Source organism: Apiospora marii (assembly GCF_038362585.1).
Source record: "Apiospora marii strain CBS 49790 chromosome Unknown utg000004l_segment0_segment1, whole genome shotgun sequence".
Lineage (NCBI taxonomy): Eukaryota > Fungi > Ascomycota > Sordariomycetes > Amphisphaeriales > Apiosporaceae > Apiospora > Apiospora marii.
Window position 1 is genome coordinate 2,407,075 of NW_027117376.1, and position 21,847 is coordinate 2,428,921.

A 21,847-nucleotide genomic window follows, 5' to 3' on the forward strand; every position below is an offset into this window, starting at 1 on the left:
CGATGCCTTTCCGACGATGTCAGCCTCAGCTTCAACGGCCAACAGCGCAATGCAGCGGGCATTGCGCCTACCCGAGATTGTCTCATTGATGGTGGAAGCAATTGACCAAGACGTGTGCGCTCGTCACGGGTGTCACATCAACACGTTCGAGGACATTGATTGCTCCAGAAACCAATTTGAGGTTTTTCAGCACAAGAGGCGTGCCCTTGGACCTATCGCCTGTATCAACCATATGTGGTTTGCGCTGGTCATACCGCGCTTGTGGCGCCATATCTGCCACCCCTGTCTCCCCACGTTGTTCCAAGGCATTGCCCCGGCGCGGCGCAACATGTACGCCCAGTATGTCGAACTCGGCACCGTAATGGTATGCGAGGATCCACAGCCTAGCCAGAATGGCTCACAGAACGACGCCGAACAGTCCAAGACCGATTCGAGGATGGGTTCAACGGACATACTATCCGGGATCGAGTTTCCTCGGTTGAAGTGGTTGGTCGTACAAGACGCCCCAGGTCGTTTCATGCCTCGGCTTGGAGAAAACCGTATTGAGGCGATCTTCCTCGTACCGTACACTTGTTCAATTGAGGGAATAGAGGGTATCTCGGTATTCGACGTCGCAAACGGCCTGGATCTTATCCTAGTAAGTTCCCCTCACATGAGGCACCAAGACACTGAGAAGGAATCAAGACTTGGATGAAACAAGGTTGCTCCAAGTGCTGACTATCTTAACCCTAAGGCAATGGACACGGTGTTTCCGCATGTCAAAAAGCTTCGTCCTATCGCGCTATACGCCGGTGATGATACCACGTATGCACTGCTTGAGCGGTACGTCAGAATCAGAAGGAATAGGGCGGCAGAGCCGGGCAACAGTGTTCCGTTCGAGGTTGATATACGCGGCGTCAGAAGCGTCGGGTGGATGAGAAATGAATCTTACTGTTTCGTGTTTACAGGCTAGCTAGAGTAGACCAGAAGTACACCACACGATTTCAATATACTTTTGTCAGTTTGCTATATGGATTTACTTGTCGTCCTGCGGGATTTGATGTGATGCAAGCTGTTCTTTCAACTGTAATAGTATAAAGGCAACCTTTGCACAATTTGGATTAACTATACGCACGTGACATGAGGTTCCCAAATTATGAGAAGATGACTAGGATCGCGCTTCTTGATTCGTTCCCACGAGATAACACCTACGTTCTTTTTACGCCACTGGCCCTGTGCGGCCAACATGCATTTTAGGCAACAGCACCCATGTTGAGTAGAGATGGCATCTCTTCCATCTACTACATCCTGAGCCCCAACTCTCCCTCCAAGCATCTTCAAACTTATTCCCATGCTCTTCCGATGTCGACGACTTCGCCCCCAGAAAGCGCCGCGCAGCGCGCTTTGCGCCTGCCCGAGATCGCCGCGCTGATATTGGACGCGATCGACCAAGACGTGTACGCCCGCAACGGCCTGAACGGCGACCCGTCACGCTTCCTCGACTTGATTGACCAATCGTCGGTCGACGCGATGCAGCTCAAGCGGCGCGCCCTGGGACCCCTCGCCTGTCTGAACCACATGTGGTTCGCCGTCACCATCCCGCGCCTGTGGCGACACACGTGCGTGACATGGCGCGATCCCTGCCTCAACACACTGTTCCGTGCAATTATTCCAGCGCGTCGCGGTCTGTACGCGCAATATGTTCAGCGCGGCGCCATTAAAGTGTTCAAAGGAACCCCGGATCCGTGCTACTGTGCCCATCGGGCGGCGATCGGACAGATCTCCGGACCGTGTCCCCACATTGTCCCCGAGAACGTGCTACCCGAACTCGATTTTCCCCGGTTGAGGTGGCTAGTCCTACGCGGAATGGATCATGGCGACAGCATTCCCCAGCTTGGGCGAAACTGTGTTGAAGCAATCTTTCTCGACCGGCATAAAACAACCCTCCGCGGAATGGGCGCCGATCTAGTGAGGTCTAGAGTGGTTCTGGATCAGCTCCCGGTAAGTACGGAATGCATCACTCCTGAAAATAATACAACACTGAATGAGGGAGGTGGTAGTTCTCGAGTACTGACTTGGTGTGTATCGAAGACGCAGGTAATATTTCCGCAACTTCAGAGTCTTCACCCGAAGGTGCTACTCCCGGCATGTCGTGTGGTGTTTTCGAAGCTTCGCAGACGTGTGAGAGCACAAAGGGCATCGGAGACGGGAAATCAGATTCCCTTTGATATCGATACCAGGGACATAGGTTCAACTTATATGGGTATACCGTATTCACATTTCGGGGTACCGCCGGCGAAGAGATCTTGAGCCACTGCATGCGTGCCTATCAGCAAAGAAATACCGTCACATGAAGGTTCTGGGAGTATCTATAGTGTCACTGGATGACAGACAACAAATGAAAACACCTCAATACATCCCACTCATGTCAATTTTCGCCTTAGTACATGTAAGAACATGATAGAAACACGGTTTCTGGCCTGATGATCAATGATGAGATCTACAATGCAATAAAACAGGCGTTGTCACGGTATGTTGCTGCCTGTATGCGCTGTATAACTGATGCCTGAGAAATAGGTCTGTTGCCTAACCTTGGATGAGGCTTTTAGGTTACCAGTCAAGAATGACAGCAGGAAATCCGTATAAATTCTATGTGGCTTCCTCTCACTGACCCCTTTACCGACTTTCTTCACAGTCTCCCAAACGGAATTCACTTAGCTGAATATTCCACGATGTCGAGTTCCACTTCCACTTCCACAAGCGCTGCACAGGAGGTGTTCGGCATTCCGGAACTTGTCGCGCTGATAGTCGACTTCATCTACGAAAACCTCCAAGTCATGAAACCAAACCATGGCGATGGGGGTATTTTCGATCGTACCAAGTACGCGGACATCCCAGGCGTCCGTTTGGAGCAGAGACGAGCTGCCCTCGCGCCCCTCGCCTGCCTCAAATCGTTTGTGGTTCCAGAGTATCATCCCGGTTCTGTGGCGCCACCCAACCCAAGTCCGCACCGACCCTTGCCTCACCGCCCTGTTCTGGAACATTGATTCGGAGCGCCGTAGCATGTACGCGCAATATATTGAAAGCGGCACTTTGGTTTTCACGGGTGCCAGGGTTCGTCTTCGCGCCGAAGAAATCAGAAGAACGACGCGCGGGGAGACCGAGGAGCAGCTACTGGCGGCAGTGGACTTCCCTCGACTGAAGATCCTACACGCGAGGGCTCAGTTCGGTTACCGTTTGCCGAAGCTCGGGTCCGACTGTGTCGAGTACATCCTCTTCGATACCAGAGGCCGGCACTATGAATTCGAGGAGTTCTGGGGGGACCTGCTGGAATTAGAGGTATGTGGCAAGAGAGCTGGCTGCTAATCTCACCAAAACCATGATGATTTTGAAGGCTTACGCACCTATGAGCAAAGAAGACGTTCAAGGCACTGCTTCGACTCCATTTTTACAAGGACGGCCCTTTTTCTAACCGCGACTGGGATCTTGTGATGGTAGTATTCGCCAACAGGATGACGAAGAAGAGAGAGGCAGAGCTCGGCAGCGGCACTCCTTTCAGTATTGATGGACCTGTGTTCGAAAGGGATCCCAACCGCTTTCCTGTTCCGTAGGATGGTCCAGCGACCGCGCCAGTGTGGGGAGGCTCTTGAGCTTGATGCCAAAAGAGTGAAATGTGGCTGCTAGATCACTCAGGGTCTGGTTACTTAACCAACAGTTGTTGCGTACATGAGTTTTAGCTATGCATCAAGATGCCAATATCTATTAAGCAGAGTATTGCGAATCACATCAATACTACACCTCGTGACCACACCCAAGATGCCTCTCTCCTAACGCCTCCAACTCCTCGATCATGATCAGATCCGGCCCAACCGACCTTGTCCTGACATTCTCAAACATAGAGGCGTTGACAGGGGTTTTGGGGATGAGTTCCGTCCCGTCCATCGAAATGATGGCCAGCATATGCGCAGCAGCCTTGAGTCATTTGTTAGCTGAACTCGTCCCACACTCGTCCTGGGAGTTATTCCTAAGCGCTACTTACCTTGGCGTTGACGGTGAGAGTCTCTGGATCGGGGTTCTCGATGGTGTCGCACTCCTGGTGGTAACAAGGATCCTGCTCCTGCCCAGTCCCAGTATGGAGGAACCCAAAGGGCTTGTTCAGAACCTGCCAGAAAGCCGCATAATCGCTACCGTTGGACAGCACAGCGGGCGTGACCTCGTGCCCCGCCCCCTCGAAGTGCTCGACCCAGAGCTTCTCGATGACCTCGGACCCGGGCGGGGCGACGGAGCCGTGGGTGCTGCCGTCGGTGTCGGCGACGCCAAAGTAGCCCTTGGACACCATGTCGAAGTTGAGGTAGGCCACCAGCCGGTCCACGTCGGCCGTCGGCAGGTTGGCGCAGTAGTACTTGGACCCCACCAGGCCGTTCTCCTCGGCGGCCCACCAGGCGAACCGGACCTTGTTCTTGGTCTGGTACTGGGCCAGGGCCTTGGACAGCTCGAGGAGGAGGGTGGTTCCGGAGCCTGTGAAGGACTTCGTCAGTGACCCGATTCATACCCTGAGGACCGGTTCAGAAGGACTTACCGTCATCGTTGATACCTGGGCCAGCCTGAACACTGTCGAGGTGGGCACCAAGCTGTATGTCCCATTAGTCTACACACCATAGGCAAGTATGAAGATTTTGGTATACTTACCATAATGACGTTCTCCTCGTCACCTCCCTCAAGTTCCAGGATCACATTTTGCGTGGTCCTCGTCTCAATCGTCTGCGTCTGCTGGAAGTGGGCAGTAACCGACTCCCCGCCATCGATGCGCTCCTTCAGCGCCAAACCATCGGCCTCGTTAATGTAGCCGCACGGTGCCAAGTCGTCACTCGGCTCGCTGAGCGTGCCGCCCGTGACCTTGGCGGGGGTATCGTTATAGACAATGACCGCCGCCGCGCCGGCAGCCTTGGCAGGCTTCACGCGTCCCGCGAGGGTGCCGCCCGTGGGGCAGCGGAACCGCTGAATCAAGACGATCTTGTCCTTGACGTCGATTCCCTCGTAGTTGGCGGCGTCGCAGCCCGCGGCGCCCTCGGGGCCCAGGACCAGCTCCGCCGTGATGCCCTCCTCGCTGGTCGAGGGCGAGTAGGTCAGGCCGTAGACGTACATGGAGTTGTCGTCGACCTTGAACTCAATACTCTCGACGGAGTTGTAGAGACCTGGTAGGTCCTGCTTCCACGCCTTGGCGCCGGGGTACTGCGACACGAGGTTGTAGACGTAGTCGACGGAGGCGTCGTAGCCAGGGAGGCCGAAGGCGCGGTTGCCGCCGTGGGCGAAGGCGATCTCGTTCAGGGCTTCGAGATGCGACATCAGGCTTTGAAACTGTTAGTAACCCCTGTTCGATAAGAAGCGCAACTAGCCTGGATTGATTGGCTTGACTCGTGCCCTTCAGTTTTCATGTCGGCCTGGAGCTTCTCCGATTCCACCATGACTTTGTATGCACCCATGACGCGAGTAGCCAGGGGCAGCATCGCCGCGACGACCATAGAGTTCCTCATCGTGGCAGTCCTCGTATAGTGCGATCCCAATACTTAGATTGTCAAAAGAGAGGGGAAACCTGGTGCCAGAAACATTCCGAAAGGTAATGGGCAGTGTCGCGTCATTTATATAGCAAAATCAAGTCGACATGGTGGTCACGAACCAGGGCACTGGAATATTCGATAACGACTTCCGTGCGACATGACTGGTCGGAAATGATGCGGCGAACTCTGCCAAGGGCTGGGCGCCGTCCAGTTCATGGGGACCGACGGCATTGAATGCGGATCTCCAGCACCGATGAGGAAGGTCGAGTCTGGCGGGGGTGGAGTGGTCGCAGTTTGCCAAGACCGCCAAGGAGGGACGGCAATTTCACCTTCTGATTGTGTTATCGCGCTTGCCAAGCGGACGGTTAACGGCTGTTGTCGGTCCTCGCAGAAGCCATCTAGAATCATGGAGGCAAACTGCAGATACCAATAGAAACAATGAGAGAAGCAAGTATCTGAAGGTGCACAAGATGCATTGACGACTGGATCATGACCTGAGGCGTTTGCATTTAGCCGGTTGAAAATCTATCATATGTGATAAGTAAACGAGTTTTCTGCATCTTACCGAGTGTAAGGGGTTCTCAAAGAGGAGTATCTTCTCAAATATTGTCTTTCTAATGCAAGGCAAGATGCATAACAGGGGAGCCTGAGACCCCAAAAAACAAAAGCAAGGCAGCTGTTTCTTGCGGCGCCCTGCCAGGGTCTTGGCAATACAATGAATCTTCATCTTTTTCATTCGTTCCAAAGCTCCCCGGCAGAAACAAAAGACTCACAAGGAGCAGGTTACCTCAAAAATAATAAAGTCAAGATCAAGGTATTATACCAAACACCTTCGAAACGCTCAATAGCATTTCAACAAATAACAGACGACGATCTTCACATCAGGTGGGACTCGTAGCTATTAGCTCTGGAATAGCCTCTGATACTGATCTTTCAGGGCCGAGCCGAGTGGTCGAGGTATAATTTGGCGAAACCATCTCTCCAACACAAAACCATGTGCCGAGGCTTAGAGAAATCTAGAAAGAGGCAGAAGGCGACCTGTCGGAAGCCGGTGGCACCCTTGCATCGTCGACCACGGCATGTATCCTTAGGGCCAGGGATCGTCCCTTTCCTGGCCGATTCAGCCGACCCAGAAACTCGGCTGTCAGACTGACTTCCAATACTTTCGAGGCTACTTCATCAAGGCCATAGAATTCCACTGCGGCACATTCCGCATGGACATCGAATAAAGATCGCGTTCATCCAGGGAACCGAGGGACGACCACGTGCAGTCCCGCACCCACCAATTTTTACGCACATCATCTTATATTACCGATATCTATTTGAAAGTTAATTGACAATCAAATTGCCTTCGTGCCTATCTGAATGCTTGAAACTGAAATAAACAACCCTGTTCCGGTTACCGAGCTTGGCAACTATGGGATCCCGTTCAGCGCCGGAGCCTGCACGCAGATGCTTCCGAATCCTCCTAGTCCTTGGTATTCAAGACACTCAATGCAAGCAGACTCTGCGGCGTTCGAGATCCTTAAGAGCCCACCCTATTCCCATCATAATCCCTTGTACGTAGCAATGACCGCCAAAATCGTAATCCTCACCGTTTTCGTTACCATGGCTACACGAACTTTCTCTCCTGCGCAAAATGAATGGTACTCGGCCGTGATGGAACACCCAGACCTCGTCACCGCACATGGTATCCAGGTGACCTAGGCCGATAAGCCCTTTCTTAGTGACGAAAAACCGCCTGTTTTTCAGTTGGTGCTTCATGTGTTGCTTTATTATGCCATTGTCCTTGCCCGTTCCTAGATATTCCGACAGGTCTTGCCTATCTTTGATGGTATTATACCTCCCTGGTCGATGGTTTTCATTCCCAAGCGTATCCCCTAGTATGAGCCGGCAAAACAGCTCGTACTGACTAGAGCCTGTAGGGGTGATTCGACGGAAGCTATCAGGGAGATGTTGGTTCTCGTCGTTGCAGAACGGATTCCACCATGATATCACGGTCTTCCGGGTGATAAGGGGGGTTTCTTCGTACACGGCCAGGGTTTGACCCTGCCCTGTGTTTTTTGTGGGGAGGAAAAGGCCGTTGCCTACGAGCTCCACTGTGTCAACGCCAACACCAGGCATTTGTAAGCGTCCGCCTGTATATTCAGGGACACCAGTAGGGGCCAACCCTCTGTTCGCTTCGTAATGACGGCAAAACCAAAACACTCGCCATGACTCACTGGGGTGTTGTGGTACTTGGCGCATGTCTATTGCCCAACGGGGTAGTCCCGGTACACGCTCAATCTCGTCTTGCCAAGGATCAAGAGTCAGAGGCGATAAATCAGCCTTAATGTCGTGCCTGAAGATAAGGTCTAGCGTGAAGTCGATGAACACTTGTTTCACGTCCAATGAGTAATCGCATTTGCTGCTCCTTGGAAGTGATTTGGCTGTGTACAGGCCTGTTAAGGCATATACGTTGTCCCGTGGATCTGTCGCGAGTCGATCCCGCCATTTGATTAGTGCCGCAATTGGTGTGTCACGGCCCTTCCCCGGATCATTTATCCAGCACACTATTGTCATTAGACCATTTATATCCCCTAAGGATATCGCCGTGCCCATTTGTCGTGGAGACATGCCCTCGCCGTTGCCATATGTCCCGATTGTGGTGTCCCCTTTGTTTACCCATGGTGTCCAGACCTTCAAGGCAGAGGTGACAGTAGCCCAAGACAATGTCAACGGCCCCCAAACAAAATGTGCTTTGCTAGGCAGCATGACTTCCTGGACTGTCCAAATTCGATGCCACCAAGGACATTTTGCAACGCTGATTGTACCGAGGGCTTTCATGGCGTTCTCGAATCACTTGTCAGATGTTATGCATTGAGGGCGCGAAGGGATCGAGTTGCTGTTTTCACAGTCGAATGCTGCTATGTATTCAACAACAGCGAACGCTCCTTCCGCATCCTCACGTTGTATGCCATGAGCAAATTCGCCCAGCCAAATGAGAGCATGTTCGCAGCTCGAGTAGATAAGACGCATCTTCTGAACTTGCGATGTCTTCTCCGCCGGATTCGACTGGTCAATGCAAAGCTGATCAATCCATAACGTTCGCGGCTCTGATGGTTGACGAAGTCGGAAGAGAATGGCCTCTAAACTTGTCGTTATGGCGAGCCGCTGGCCTGCCACTTCGATCTCGACTGTGTCCTTACCATCACCCCATACGTACGAAAGCGCTTCGTAAGGCGGAGGGTTAGTAAGGTTACTGGTCGTGAGGTCGCAGCACAGAGGCTTGTGGACGTCGCCCGGTAAAAGATTGAGCAGTCGAAACTCGTCGCTCGAAAGATTTTCCATCGTATCGCAAGCTCTTTGAAATGGGAAACTCAATGTCGACAATATGTGGTAAGTAATCATCAAATTGTAAATCCAGACAACTGGGGGTTTTCGGCTTGATAAAACCGGTTCCACTGCAGGTCAGCCGCGTTAGCACACACAGCCTACCGACGCCCGGCGAGCGACTGGCAAAGATGTCGGTGGCTTTATGCGGCTTACGTCTTCCAATGGCATTTACATCATCGTTGAGGCCACGTCAGTAGTGCAGTCACACCAGTAATATTTCGTCCAAGATGTGCAATATCCTTTACTTGCCTCGCTTTCCGCAGCTTAAGCGGCTGTCTACCTTAGCGTCGGATGAACGCCTTAGGATGCAGTGTCCAGATGGCCTAAATAATGATTGGAACATACGGCAAGGCAAAAACGCAGTGCAGATGACTGCATAGTGTCGAGCCGGGCGAGCACTAAACATGTTTCAAGAATCCCCTGGAGAGCGAAGAACAGAACAAAGGAAAAGGCATTCATGCATTCGAAGGCATCTTGGTGACCGCTCCCCGGCCAAAGCCTACGCATGGGTGCGACAAAATGTTTCAAATTACGTTTTTGTCTGTCAAATTGATTAATCATGCGCTCCCTGGTACAAGGCCGGTGAATACATCAATGGGATGATGATCCTTTGTCCCGCCCAATCAAAAATCATCACCATCGTACCCCGCATCAGCCATTCCCTCTTCGTATGCCTCCTCCTCGTTTCCATGCGAGATGGCCCCGGCGATCAAGGCTCCGCCCAGAAGGCCGGCGCCTACCCCAACTGCCGCACCACCCATGGCCCCCATGCCCTTCTTCTTATCAGCAGGCTGCTGGTACTGCTGTTGCTGAGGAGCAGGAGCGGCATAATAGCCTCCCTGGACTGGCTGGCTGTAGTACTGCGGCTGCTGCTGCATTGCTGGCGGCGGGCCCGCATAGTATCCTTGCTGTTGGGGTGGAGGCGAGCCGTAGTATGCCGGTTGCTGTTGCTGTTGCTGTTGAGGGAATGCCTCTTTGGTCTTCTCCTGGAAGCTCCCTACGATCTTGTTGAAGAACCCACCCTTCTTTTCCTGGGTGGCCGCAGGGGCTCTATTCTCGCCGGAATAGGCCGGGGACGGGGGAGCAGCGCCTGGTCTGGTCGCGAGGTCGACAGTAGGGGCTTGCTCTGTGAAGTCCCGCTCCGCAGTGGCTGGCTTCTCCGTAGCAGGCTGGCTGGGTGGTGGACCAGTTGGTGCCGGCGCGGCGCTGGGGTCCTCAGCCGGCCCCGTGGGCTTGTCCCACTGCGACTTCTTGGTGAACGTGTTGACATAGAACCTAAGTTTGGACGCATATTAGTTGATTTCTTTACAGTCCCGGAAGCAAGAGTCGATCGGATCGATGGGTGTCTAGGCGCACTGAACTTACCAAGCCTGATATTGTTCGTTCCAACGCGAAGCCCAACCCTGCGGCACGGTTGGTGGAGGGGGGCCGGCGGGAGCCTCGTAGTCGGTCATGGTAGGAGATTTTATGATAACAAGAGGAGATAGCGGATAGGTTTCGGGAGTAGTATGAAAAGTTTTACTTCGAGCAAGTGTTGAGATGAAGAGAGATGTTGTTACCACGAGAACCTGGGCCGGATGCGGTTAATATAGCTGCCTCAATGGGTGTGAGGTCTAATCACAATACTGCCGCCCCATCGTTATGCAAGGGCCAACAAACTCGTACAGAGATCCTAAGAAAAGACAAAGTTTGATCACAGGCGACTGTGGTACACTTGTCCACACCAGCCGAGTCCCCGGCGAGTGTCGGGATTTCTGGATTGACGAAAGCCGCCTCCGTTTGCTCTTGGGATTGTCATCAGCATTGACGCAAGCTAGTCGTTTCTCTCATTTCAGCTCGTTGGATGGGGTCAGCGTAGAGTTTTGGTTTGGTAGGCTGTGAAATAGGGGTCTCTGGGTAAACTATGTAGATTCGGGTCCGCGGGTCCGATAAACCCGGCTAGCTTCCTCGCAACGGTCGGGGCCCGGCCCCCGGACGTTGACATCAAGCATACACGCGATACGCTAATGACATCCGAAAGCAACTTCAGCATACGGAATATCACGTAGGTAAGCATTCATTCCAGTTATCCCAATGTCTTTTGCGGGATGAACTAACCGCCCGCTTGGTCGAAAGATTTATACTCTTCTCTCCCGACACATCCTGTTGACTCCAAGAACAGCAAATACTGACGCCGAGATTTGATAAATATCGATAAGAAACCTCAGCCAGGATCCTTGAACGTGACTACAAAGACACAAAAGGGATCGAATTTTTCTTTCTCTTTGGGTCCCGTGACCTTCGTAGCCCCAACTTGCTTGGTCATGACCAACTAGAACCTAATCTGAGCCGTCCTTGAGGAGGCCCGGTGTGTTCGACACAGACATTCGTTTTTTGTTAAAAGCCGGCTGACGGGAAGGTAGCCATGATCATACCAATGATGAGATGGACGTTGGTTGTTGGTTCCCGACATTGCCAAGCCAAGCCATTGGCCGCCCTTACTTTTAGTGCGGGGTTGACAGGTCAGGGGGTGGATCCTCCCAGTGGCCGCAACACTAACAATCACATGTAGGGCTGCCTTCGTTTTCTTCACAACCCGCTCAACAACTAACCCGTTATGAGTTATCTCCCACGACAACTCTCCCGCGCCACGAAACTGCATCAGTGTTACCCCTCAAGAGTACAAATCTCGTCCCGCATCCGTCATCACTCTGCCACCACACCGCGAGGGCCCATCATGAGTGCCGCCAACGGTGATCCCGAGGTCCAGCGGGTCCTGAACTTCTGGTTCGACCGGAACCCGATCGAGTGGATCATCGCCCCAGCGGGCCTCGACGACCAGCTCAAGGCCGAGTTCGGGGACCTGGTGCGGAAAGCGCGCAACCGCGAACTGGACGGCTGGGCCACCGCGAGCCCCGAGTCCAGCGTCGCGCTCGTCGCGCTCCTCGACCAGTTCTCCCGGAACCTGTTCCGCGGCACGCCCGAGGCCTTTGCGGGCGATGAGCAGGCGTGGGACGTCGCCACCCGGGCCCTCGCCCAGGACTTCGACAAGCAGGTCCCCGTCATTCAGGCGTCCACTTTCTGCATGACGCTGCTCAACCGGGAGAGCCTGATCTCGGTCATTGCCGCCCGCTGCTTGTGGGATAACCTCAAGACACGCTGCACGACTCAGCAGGAGCACGAGTGGGTTGAAATGGGCATCGCGGGCACCAAGAGGCATCTGGTGCAGCTGGAGCGGTTTGGGAGGTACCCCACGCGAAACAAGATATTGGGACGGGAGAGCACCGAGGCCGAAGAGGAGTTTTTCAAGGAGCACAAACCATCTCTTAAGTGAGGAACGTAAAATCTGTGCTGACTTCAGTAATCTTCAATGTCTCAAGTTGGTACAAGTCATGAGGGGCACAGTACCTATGGGACCAACTGCCGGATTTTCAAAGCCAGATGTCATGTTGTAAATTCTTTACATGGTCAAAAAACGAGGTTGCCATCTTCTAAGCTCTCTCAGTCCTTGTTGAATGTGCCTCCTTGCCACCAGTGAAAGATAGGGAAGCTTCAAATCGCGGAGTACCATTGCTGTAGTCGGAATATGTGAAGGAACCAAATGTATGCGAGTTGATGCTGCACGGCTCCATCTCGTCCCCGTGTCCGCAACGGTCCACCCGACTTGTGGATCTCCCCGGTTGACTCACCCGGCGAGCCTGACTTATTCACCAAGGCTTCAATATGATAGGGGCAGTTCTTGATGGCGAACCTCAGTATATTGGGAAGCGGGGCTCGTCGCTCAACAATTGACAGCTGTCGTGTCTCTATAAAAGACAGTGAAGAATGCCGGCAGTGAGTTCCTGTTCTATCAGGACGCCACCCCCTCAGTATTTGTCCCCCACACCCAGCCCATGCCACCCGGCCAATGTTTTCACCTAGTACCCGTGACGACTCGGAACCCGAGGATGTACACATTGAAAATTGGGTGGGGCCCTCCGACCCGACACACAGCTTTTACGACATCATCAAGATGGACGATGTAGCCGCCTTCGAGGAATACTTGCACAACGCGCCTTGCTTCAAGAACAACCGCATAATACCGTATGTCTATGCCCCAGAGCCTCGCAAAAGTGGGACCCCCTGGATGCTCGCGGTACATTTGGGAAGTGTCGGCGTTGTTGAAGCGCTCTTGAAGTACCAAGACTACAACGACGGCATCTTTCGGGAGGGCTGGGACCGTGTGAAGCCCATGAAGGGGGAGTCGGACCGACAGGTCATGCGCCGGGCGATTGAACAGAGACAGATCGAGGTTGTTCGGCTCATGATAGGACGGCCGGAGATGACTAATGACGAAGCCGAGGAATGCGAGTATTCACCTCTTCTCTTCGCATGTCGTCAACTGCGCTGGTATCAAGAGCACCAAGCCACTCTTGACGCCTGGGTCGATGGATTGGAGGCGATCATCGGGCTGCTCCTGGATTCGAGGGCAAACGCTCGGGACGAGTACCGGAAGAAAGCCAGTCGGTATCGAGGAAGAGTATATGGAGGATGAGGAGGATTCGAATAATGAGGACCTTTTGGTGCAAACAACGCTCAGTCTCGCCGTGACAAGAGGCCGACCTCCGCTCCTCCGACGCCTCATCGAAGAGGGCGCCGACGTCAACGCCCGCATTGCCATGTATGATAGCACCGGCGACCGGGACACCACCCTGCTCCACATCGCCAGCCGGTACCACAACGTCGCCGCCGTGCGGTTCCTGCTGGACGAGCGGCCCGAGGGCCCGGCCATGGCGCGGGTGCGCGACTCCCGGGGGTTCCTGCCGCTGCCCTTGGCGGCCATGGGGTCCTACCCCGGCTTCTATGAGCGCGAGGGTCGGCTCGACGACGCGGACGTCGCGCACCACGCGGTCGAGACCATCAAGGCGCTCCTGCCGTACAACGATGTCGACGAGCGCGCCACGGACGGCATGACCGCCCTCTCCCTCGCCGCGCGCTACTGCCAGCAGCCCGGCGCCAGGTTCAGCCCGTCGTGCTACGATCCCGTCGTCCAGCTCCTCCTGGACCACGGGGCAAACCCTTGCGACGCGGGCGCTGACTACGGCGATACCCCGCTCCACTCGGCGGTACGGTCCGGCGACCGCATCGGGGCCGTCCGCCTCCTGCTGCTCCACGGCGCGCGGCCCGACGTCCAGAACCACGACGGGGATACACCGTTTCACGTCGCCGCCAGGAGTTGCCGGATCCGACCAAGCAGCACGCGCCCCAGTCGGCAGGACGAATGGGAAGGGTTCCGGCGGCGCGAGCACGAGAAACAGCAAGAGGTCATGCGGCTCCTCCTGAACGCCCTCGGCGGCGACGGCCACAAGAACGACATCCTGGACCAGGCGAACCACGAGGGAGAGACGCCGCGGAGGATCGCGCAGCTGAGAGCCGCCGAGAGCGAGCGGGCAGAGAAGATAGCCTTGCGCTCTGGGCGCGCAGGGGAGATTGAGGGCTGGTGAATACTTAACAAGTTGGGGGCGCGGAGGTCGACGCCTAGAACAAGGAGGAAAGGACGTGGTAGAGTTCATGTTGAAATAGGAGGGCAGGAATTACACATCATCTTCAGTCTTTTCATAAAGGTACGCTTATGGCGAACCCATCTGAAGTGTCGTATAATCGCTAGCTCAAGTGGGGTGAGTCGAATTTGTATCAATAAAAGCAGTGTGGCCCGTCACCTTTATTTCTATCATACCTGATGCTACATAACAGAACCCTAAGCAGCGCTCAAAGCCTTCCACATATCATCCAGCGCCGCCACCACGTCGTCAGGCAGCGGCCCCTGGGCCACAGCCGCCACCGTCTGCCTCGCCTGCGGGATCTTGCTCGCGCCGAAGATGATGGCGTCGCCGGGCCCCAGCCGCGAATGAAACGCGAGCCAGCGGATCGCCACGTCCGTCTTGCTGAGCCCGTGCGGCGCCAGCGCCGTGTCCATGGCCCGGACCGCGGCGTGGTGCTTCTCCGTGTCGTACCGGCGCGCGTCCATCGACATGATGTTGCCCTCGGCGAAGCGCGTCCCGTCGACCCGGCCCGACGTGAGGCCGCCGTGCAGGAAGCCGCCCGCGTGCGGGCTGTGGGCGATGAAGGTCATGCCGTGCTGGCGGATGAGGCCCATTACGGCGCCCTCGTGGCGCCGGTCGATCAGGTTGTACAGGCCCTGGTAGACGCTGGGCTTGACGTAGCCTTCGCGCTCGCAGATGGCGATGTACTCTTCCAGCATCGGGGCCGGGAAGTTGCAAAGGCCCAGCTGCAACGAGAGGAAGGAGGTCTTGTCAGCCGATGTTGCCTCTCGCACCCAGCGGTGGAGATTCTTACCTTGTTGAACAACCCCTTCTTGTACTGTGCATCAAAGGCGGCCGCCTGGTCCTGCAGAGGCGTGGCCACATCCGGTGCGTGGGCGTAGAAGACATTGATCTTGCCGCCCTCGCTGTACCCGAGGTCCTTGACGCTCTGCGCCGCCGACGCCTCGATCTTGGCGGGCTCCAGGGTGCCGGCGAGCCCCTTGATGCTCACCATGACCTTGGTGTCGACGGTGAACTCGGCAGAAGCGCCCGTCTGGCCGATGATGCGCTGCGAGGCGCCAATATCCGTGGGTGGGTAGAGAGCTGCTGTGTCCAGACGCGTGACGCCGGCTTCCTTGAGCGTCTGCAGCAGCTCGACGGCAGAATCGGCTGAAATCTCATGGCCGAGGCCGCCGCAGCCGTAGATCAATTGAGGCGCTTTTGGGCTTGCCATGATGAACGGATTTTATGAGTGCAGCGAGAATGAAGCTGGGGTGGGCGGTCACTTGGGAAGCAATTCTTGGCCTCAAATTATTTAGATCGATGCTGACTTGCTTGCACCGTAAGTTGTATTGGGGTGCGGACTGAAAGAACAGCCAACGCCTACCGGCGCTATTAGGCAGCAGGGGGGGCGGTGCAGGGGGCCGGCCATTGTGCAACGTAGATGTTGGTTGGAGGTGTCCAATGGAACCCGCAGACCTGCATGCGGTTGTGCAACCAGTAAGCTGACCCGTCTCACACAGCGATGGATAATAAGTAGGGAGGTATCTACGTACCTAGATTGACGTCAATTCATGCATGTGATGGTATCAGTTCTCGCCCAAGCCCAGTGATTCTTTCGCTTTTTCCGAACCATCCCTTGGCACAAAGTGGGCCCGGGGCGTGTCCTTTTTGGGATGCCCGACCTTTCCAATACGGCGTACTCAACATGGGATGGGCCCCGACGACCGTAGTCACAATGTGTTGCCTGCACCCAAATAGGCCAAAGACTAGTACATTCATCGCGATGGAATGCACACGGGCCGTACCAAATTGGGCACCGAGACCTTGCCCCAATTCTAGGGCAGATTCACCGGCTTGGCGAAGCCAGCTTTCCGATTGGATGGGGGTTCCCGTTTGATTACAAACGATTGTATAAAATTAGCAACGTATATGGCGGCAGGCGCATGCACGGAGAGCAGCTCTAGAGAGTGCGAGGCTGACTCGCCGGATGTGATTTGTTAGTAATATCATGTCTCAAGACTTTGTTGTCCAGAATGACCGACTCAACGCGGACGCTGTGGCGCTGATCCAGCAGGCCTGGGGAACCTACAGCGAAGCCTGGGGCTCTGGGTCCATGAGCTGTGCCATCTACGACACGGCCTGGGTTTCTATGGTGACGAAAGAGATTGATGGGCAAAAGCAATGGCTGTTTCCCGAGTCCTTTGAGTACTTGATCTCTACCCGGACTCCAAATGGGGGATGGGCAGGGGAAAATGTCGTGGAACCCCAAATTGATGGGATCTTGAACACGGCAGCTTCTTTGTTATCCCTGATTCGACACCACTCTGAGCCACTGAACACGCCAAAAGAGGCCTTGGTGGACATCGAGACCACCATACACCAGGCAGAAGCATCTCTGGCGTCCCAACTCCGCGACTGGGATGTCTCAGCGACGGCGCATGTCGGGTTCGAGGTCATCGTGCCCGCGCTGCTGAAGCTGCTAAGATCCGAGTCATCTTCCACCAAGTTGGACTTCGAGGGCGAACATATTCTGCAACAGATCCATGCGGCCAAGCTGTCAAGGTTCAGGCCGCAAGACCTGTACGGCAAACGACCCTCGACGGCCCTGCATTCACTCGAGGCGCTCATTGGCTTGGTGGACTTTGACAGGTTGTCCCATCACAAGGTTGGAGGCTCGATGATGGCGTCTCCATCCTCCACGGCCGCGTACCTTATGAACATCACAGCATGGGACGACGAGGCAGAGTCCTACCTTCGGCACGTTGTACAGGCAGGTGTAGGAGGTGGTAACGGCGCCGTCCCCAGTGCCTACCCGTCCACCGTGTTTGAGTATAGCTGGGTACGTCCCACATGGGCACTCTAGTTCGTTTTCAAGCCAGCTGACTGGATATGGTGTTAGATTCTATCAACAATGCTTCGCTCTGGTTATTCTGCAGCTGACCTTGCTTGCCCGGAGCTGGACGCAATGGCCGGTTCGCTCGAGCGGGCGTACGAGCAAGGAAAACACATTCTTGGCTTCGGTAAGCCGCTTTCCCTTTTCGATCCTCGTCGTCGTGCTCTGTCTAGTCTGACCCTTCCCTGTATCACCAGCACCTGGATTGCCGGCTGATGTGGACGATACTGCGAAGACCATCCTGTGCATGAACAAGTTGGGAAGGCCATCGTCTCCGGAAGCTATGATTGATTCGTTCGAAACCTCAACACACTTCTGCACCTTCCATGGAGAGCGCAATCCCAGCTTCACGGCAAATTGCAATGCTCTCTCGGCATTGCTCGCGCAGCCGGCGCCATCGCGGTACTCCAAACAGATTTTGAAAGCCACCGAGTTTCTGTGTACCACGTGGTGGGAGAGCGACGAAAAGATCAGTGACAAATGGGTAAGTTGCAATTGCATAATATATGCAGTATTCTCCCGTGCTAACAAGACGCGACCACTAGAATACGAGCTGGCTGTATCCATCACTCCTTCTGGTTCAGGCATTCATGGACCTCTTGGACCAGGTGGAACGAGGCAACCTAGAGGCTTTGGATGAGGACTTGCGGCTGCGGGTGTACATTACCCTTTTTCAAGCCTGCCTACGCGCTCTGCTGCACCAATCCAATCCCGACTCGAGCGAAGAGACTGCTTATCACATTTTGGTTCTCTGCGAAGCACGCAGATTGCCCCTTTTCGAGGCCCTGGATCCGATTGTGGATGATAAGCTGAAACGTCTTGTCTCCTCGCTCGAGAGTGCGACCGAGTGCCCGATGAAGTCGAAGTCAAATCACCTTTGGATCGAGAAAGTCAGTTACGGCTCTCGCGTACTCACGCAAAGCTACAAGCTGGCAGCGCTCAAGGCTGTATCGCATCCAGTCAGGGTCTCCACGACGGCCTTCTTCGACAACAACACCTCCTCCCGGTCAAGTACGAGTACGAAGTTCGTAAAGCTCCTCAAGCAAACCCCAATTTTCGCCTCGACCCCCGAGTGGCAGATCCAAGCCTCGATGACGGAAGCCGCGCTGTTCCAGCCCTTGCTGCGCCGCCGTCGGCTGGACGTTTTCCCCCGGAAGGACATGGCACCCGACAAATACTTTGACCTGATCCCGTTGACCTGGACGAGCTGCAACAACCGCAGTGCGCGGTTTGTGCCGACCAGTTTCATCTACGAGATGATGGTCATATCCTTCCTGGACTTTCAGGCGGATGAGTTCATAGAGGCTGTAGCGGGACCCGCTTTTCAGGACGACCTTCCGTCTCTCCATAGCCTGATTGACGGCGTCTTTGAAGACTTGGCACTGGACAAGCTCGCCGACGGGAATGACTTCAAATCCAGTAATGGAGACGAATCCATCTCGGACAGTGAAGCCACTGCCGTCAACGGAGCGGGCAACGCCGCGAAGGAGCGCCAGGAGGTGCGAAAAGGACTGATCAGATTCGTTCGCCACATAGCCAGCCACAAGTCCGTGCGGACCGCCAGCGCCTGGGACCAGCGGTCCACCCTCCGCGAGCTTCAGATCTTTCTGCACGCCCACGTCACGCAGTCCGAGGACAACCAGTACCTAGTCCGAGCCAAAAGCCAGGACAAGACTTCTCCAGGAAAAGGCAGCCTCAAGGACGGGTACTTCCGCTGGATCCGCGCCACCTCCGGCGACCACACGGCCTGCACCTACTCCTACGCCTTCGCCGGCTGTCTTCTCAGCAGCTCGCGGCGCCAGCAGAGACAGCTGACCGGGCAAACCGGGAGGAGCAACAAGGACAAAACGACGACCACCAATGGAAACCAGTGCGCCGCGAATACGGAGGATGAAAGCTTCCCGACGGGACGCACCAAGTACCTCTCCGCCGCGGCGTGCCAACACCTGGCCGCCATGTGCCGCATGTACAACGACTACGGCTCCGTGGCGCGGGACGCCGCCGAGACCAACCTGAACTCGGTGGACTTCCCCGAGCTGCAGCCACCCGTCACGCCGCAACAGTCTCGCTCCCACTCCAATGGTCAAAAGCGTAGCGCTGACGATGCCGGACTAAACGGCAACGACGACGACGACGACAGCGGCGACTTTCCAAAAGGCGAGAGCCCACACCACAGTGTAGAAGAGAGCAAGAAGACCCTGTTCGCCCTCGCCCAGTACGAACGCGCCTGGTTCCAGGACGCCATGGGCCGCCTCCGGGAGGAGATGCGGTCGCTCGGGCGGCGGCGCGACATGGAGGCCTGGGACGTGTTCTGCGAGGTCACGGATCTGTACGGGCAGATATACGTGGTGCGGGACATTGCCAGCCGGATGGCCAACGGGAACGGGAACGGGAAGAAACAATGTGTGGCTGCTACGCAAAAGGCTTGATAGGTTGTGTGTGTGGGTTCCCCAATTCTTTCTCTACAGCAATACTGTTGGGACCGTACTTTCATGGTTTTATAGTATACCCCTATGTTCTGATCTGTCTTCTTTATTTGTTCTTTGGCTATTGTGTTCTTCAATGGGATACAGTCGACGGTGCCCTCTCGCCGCTGGACTCAACGAAGGTCGCGGCGCCTGCACGCGCGATCTAAAAGCTGACGCACCATGTAAGCCTGCACCTGCCATTGGTTCGACACCGCGATGGTCCAAAGTCTCTCCAGCAGCCTCTTCACTTGGGCGGCGCGGAAGTTCAGGATGCTCTTCAGCACGTGGGCGCCCTCGCCGTCGTCTTGGTGGGGGTCCCAGAGATTGTTATTGGACGTCCGCGAGGGTCGGCGCGAGGGACTGTCGTGCTCTGCTGCTTCAAAGGCGGAGGAGTCATGGGCGCCCGGAGACCAGTCGTCGTGTGGTGAAGACGATAATGCATTAGCCATGGAGTCCAGACTTGAAAGAATAGTGCGGAAAATCGAGACCATCAAGACGACGTGGCGGGCTCGAATGAGATGCGCGTCCAGACTGAGCCATTTTTCGCAGGTCCGTAGCGCCTCCTTCTGACAAGACAGGGTCTCGTTTGGTAAGGACGTCGGAAATAAGGGGTTCAGAAGGGATGTCGCTTTGCTATTAGTGTTGTTGCTTTTATGTAGGCCCCAGGCGAGGCACACTTCGACAGTCTCGAACGTTTCCAGCATCTCCGAAGATAGCCAGTCGGCGCTGGCACTCGGGCTGCTTCCAGAGTACTGTCTGGGGCTCGAAGGGTTCGTAGAAGTAGAAGTAGTGCCCTCGCCACTGAGACTGTCGGTGGGATTGGCCGATGGCGCCACTGTTCCGTGTAACACTGCTTGGATTGCCTCCGTCGAAGGATCGGTGGAGACGCCCGAAGCAGTGCTAGTCGAGGTACGGATAGAGGGATTCTCGATATCATTCCCAGATCTAGCATTGCGATCGGGGCCTTGGAATGGGTAGGTAAACAGCCAGTCAGATTCAAGGTTGCCCCCCAAACTGAAGCCACCAGCGCCGCCTGTGGGACTAGCCGCCGTTTCTTGAGTCCAGTCCAGAAGCTGCTGGTCGAAAATATCGGAAGTGCCATCCAGGATAGCAGCAGCAGGATCCTGCGCTAAGGCGGATTCGACGAGTAAGTGTCCAGCTGCGGGATGGAGAGTGGTGGTGGGCGTGTTAGCGGCCGCTTCAGCCGCTGCTGTAGTGGAATCCTTCGGTCTCGCGCGACGCCGGAGCTCCATGTGCCTGTCCACCTCGTGGGTCATGGCTGGCAGGCGCACCGGCGGCGGGTTGTCCCTCCCATCCCGGTGCTGGCTAGGGCTCACGTAGGAGCAGGGGATCTGCTTGTCTAGACACTTTTGGCAACCGTGCTCTTCGCCTGTACATTTTACCTGGCAGTGTCTGTGAGCCGTCATTCCGCGAACAGGCTACTTTTTCGAAGGATTATGGCAGGTGGCAGGTGATAGGGAGCTGCAGGAATTTTAGCTCACCTTCTTGGACCGGCAGTAAACGCAGGCTAGTTTGGATATCCGGTGCGTTTGCCTCTCCAGTGGGGATGTCGTCGGCTCTAGGATGTAGTGACCGGGGCCTGATCCTGCCGACGCTCGCCTAAGGGTACTGAACATTGGGCTATGGTTTTTGTTTCGTTATGTAATTGTGGGATTCATAAAAAGACTAGAAGTTGGAGCGGGTTCTCTATCAGGTGTGGGATCTCGTATGGTCATGGAGGAAGGGGAAGGTCGTGGCCGCGATAATTCTCCCGGCGTTGGGTGATTTGGTTGACTCCCGTGCAACCGTATTACTCCGTACTACGTAAAGGCCAGGACTTGGGAATCGTTACACCGAGCCAAGGCTGGTGTGGATCAACTGATGACAGGGCAGGTAGGCGCACCCGCCTGTCCGTCCCCACCATGATGCCGTCCAATAACGGCAGCCAAAACGCAGTCAGCGCTATGTCATATCCACCGCCCAACCCAGAGCCACACACGGCACAACCCGGCTCCTAGTGCTTACATTTCATCTCGGTACACATCCAATGGCCTGCGCCAGACATAATCT

At 55.3% G+C, this 21,847-nt stretch overlaps 11 protein-coding genes across 11 annotated transcripts; 5 read left to right on the forward strand and 6 right to left on the reverse strand.

The window, feature by feature from the left end:
- Window positions 1–16: 16 nt before the first annotated feature.
- PG985_007719 (uncharacterized protein) lies at window positions 17–2,207 on the forward strand (the record flags this gene model as incomplete). Its single annotated transcript, XM_066827487.1, has 4 exons — window positions 17–637; window positions 701–822; window positions 1,260–1,984; window positions 2,071–2,207. 4 exons carry the CDS (start codon window positions 17–19, stop codon window positions 2,205–2,207), a joined length of 1,605 nt encoding a protein of 534 aa, XP_066685162.1.
- Window positions 2,208–2,711: 504 nt separating this feature from the next.
- Window positions 2,712–3,590, forward strand: PG985_007720 (uncharacterized protein; the record flags this gene model as incomplete). The annotated part of the gene is made up of 3 exons (XM_066827488.1): window positions 2,712–2,879; window positions 2,947–3,318; window positions 3,396–3,590. 3 exons carry the CDS (start codon window positions 2,712–2,714, stop codon window positions 3,588–3,590), a joined length of 735 nt encoding a protein of 244 aa, XP_066685163.1.
- A 265-nt stretch (window positions 3,591–3,855) lies between these two features.
- PG985_007721 (uncharacterized protein) lies at window positions 3,856–5,513 on the reverse strand (the record flags this gene model as incomplete). Its single annotated transcript, XM_066827489.1, has 5 exons — window positions 3,856–3,951; window positions 4,019–4,497; window positions 4,559–4,610; window positions 4,669–5,329; window positions 5,395–5,513. Coding segments are annotated over 5 exons (1,407 nt in total), but the record flags the coding sequence as incomplete, so codon positions are not given.
- A 1,515-nt stretch (window positions 5,514–7,028) lies between these two features.
- On the reverse strand, window positions 7,029–8,363 carry PG985_007722 (uncharacterized protein; the record flags this gene model as incomplete). Its single annotated transcript, XM_066827490.1, has 1 exon — window positions 7,029–8,363. One exon carries the CDS (start codon window positions 8,361–8,363, stop codon window positions 7,029–7,031), a length of 1,335 nt encoding a protein of 444 aa, XP_066685165.1.
- Window positions 8,364–8,375: 12 nt separating this feature from the next.
- Window positions 8,376–8,867, reverse strand: PG985_007723 (uncharacterized protein; the record flags this gene model as incomplete). The annotated part of the gene is made up of 1 exon (XM_066827491.1): window positions 8,376–8,867. One exon carries the CDS (start codon window positions 8,865–8,867, stop codon window positions 8,376–8,378), a length of 492 nt encoding a protein of 163 aa, XP_066685166.1.
- A 668-nt stretch (window positions 8,868–9,535) lies between these two features.
- PG985_007724 (uncharacterized protein) lies at window positions 9,536–10,366 on the reverse strand (the record flags this gene model as incomplete). The annotated part of the gene is made up of 2 exons (XM_066827492.1): window positions 9,536–10,187; window positions 10,278–10,366. 2 exons carry the CDS (start codon window positions 10,364–10,366, stop codon window positions 9,536–9,538), a joined length of 741 nt encoding a protein of 246 aa, XP_066685167.1.
- A 1,262-nt stretch (window positions 10,367–11,628) lies between these two features.
- PG985_007725 (uncharacterized protein) lies at window positions 11,629–12,225 on the forward strand (the record flags this gene model as incomplete). The annotated part of the gene is made up of 1 exon (XM_066827493.1): window positions 11,629–12,225. One exon carries the CDS (start codon window positions 11,629–11,631, stop codon window positions 12,223–12,225), a length of 597 nt encoding a protein of 198 aa, XP_066685168.1.
- Window positions 12,226–12,903: 678 nt separating this feature from the next.
- On the forward strand, window positions 12,904–14,374 carry PG985_007726 (ankyrin repeat-containing domain protein; the record flags this gene model as incomplete). Its single annotated transcript, XM_066827494.1, has 2 exons — window positions 12,904–13,397; window positions 13,486–14,374. The coding sequence occupies 2 exons, from the start codon at window positions 12,904–12,906 to the stop codon at window positions 14,372–14,374; spliced, it is 1,383 nt and encodes a 460-aa protein (XP_066685169.1).
- Window positions 14,375–14,628: 254 nt separating this feature from the next.
- PG985_007727 (uncharacterized protein) lies at window positions 14,629–15,647 on the reverse strand (the record flags this gene model as incomplete). Its single annotated transcript, XM_066827495.1, has 2 exons — window positions 14,629–15,159; window positions 15,228–15,647. The coding sequence occupies 2 exons, from the start codon at window positions 15,645–15,647 to the stop codon at window positions 14,629–14,631; spliced, it is 951 nt and encodes a 316-aa protein (XP_066685170.1).
- A 777-nt stretch (window positions 15,648–16,424) lies between these two features.
- Window positions 16,425–19,738, forward strand: PG985_007728 (uncharacterized protein; the record flags this gene model as incomplete). The annotated part of the gene is made up of 4 exons (XM_066827496.1): window positions 16,425–17,255; window positions 17,316–17,436; window positions 17,507–17,793; window positions 17,855–19,738. 4 exons carry the CDS (start codon window positions 16,425–16,427, stop codon window positions 19,736–19,738), a joined length of 3,123 nt encoding a protein of 1,040 aa, XP_066685171.1.
- Window positions 19,739–19,908: 170 nt separating this feature from the next.
- Window positions 19,909–21,054, reverse strand: PG985_007729 (uncharacterized protein; the record flags this gene model as incomplete). Its single annotated transcript, XM_066827497.1, has 1 exon — window positions 19,909–21,054. One exon carries the CDS (start codon window positions 21,052–21,054, stop codon window positions 19,909–19,911), a length of 1,146 nt encoding a protein of 381 aa, XP_066685172.1.
- Window positions 21,055–21,847: the final 793 nt, after the last annotated feature.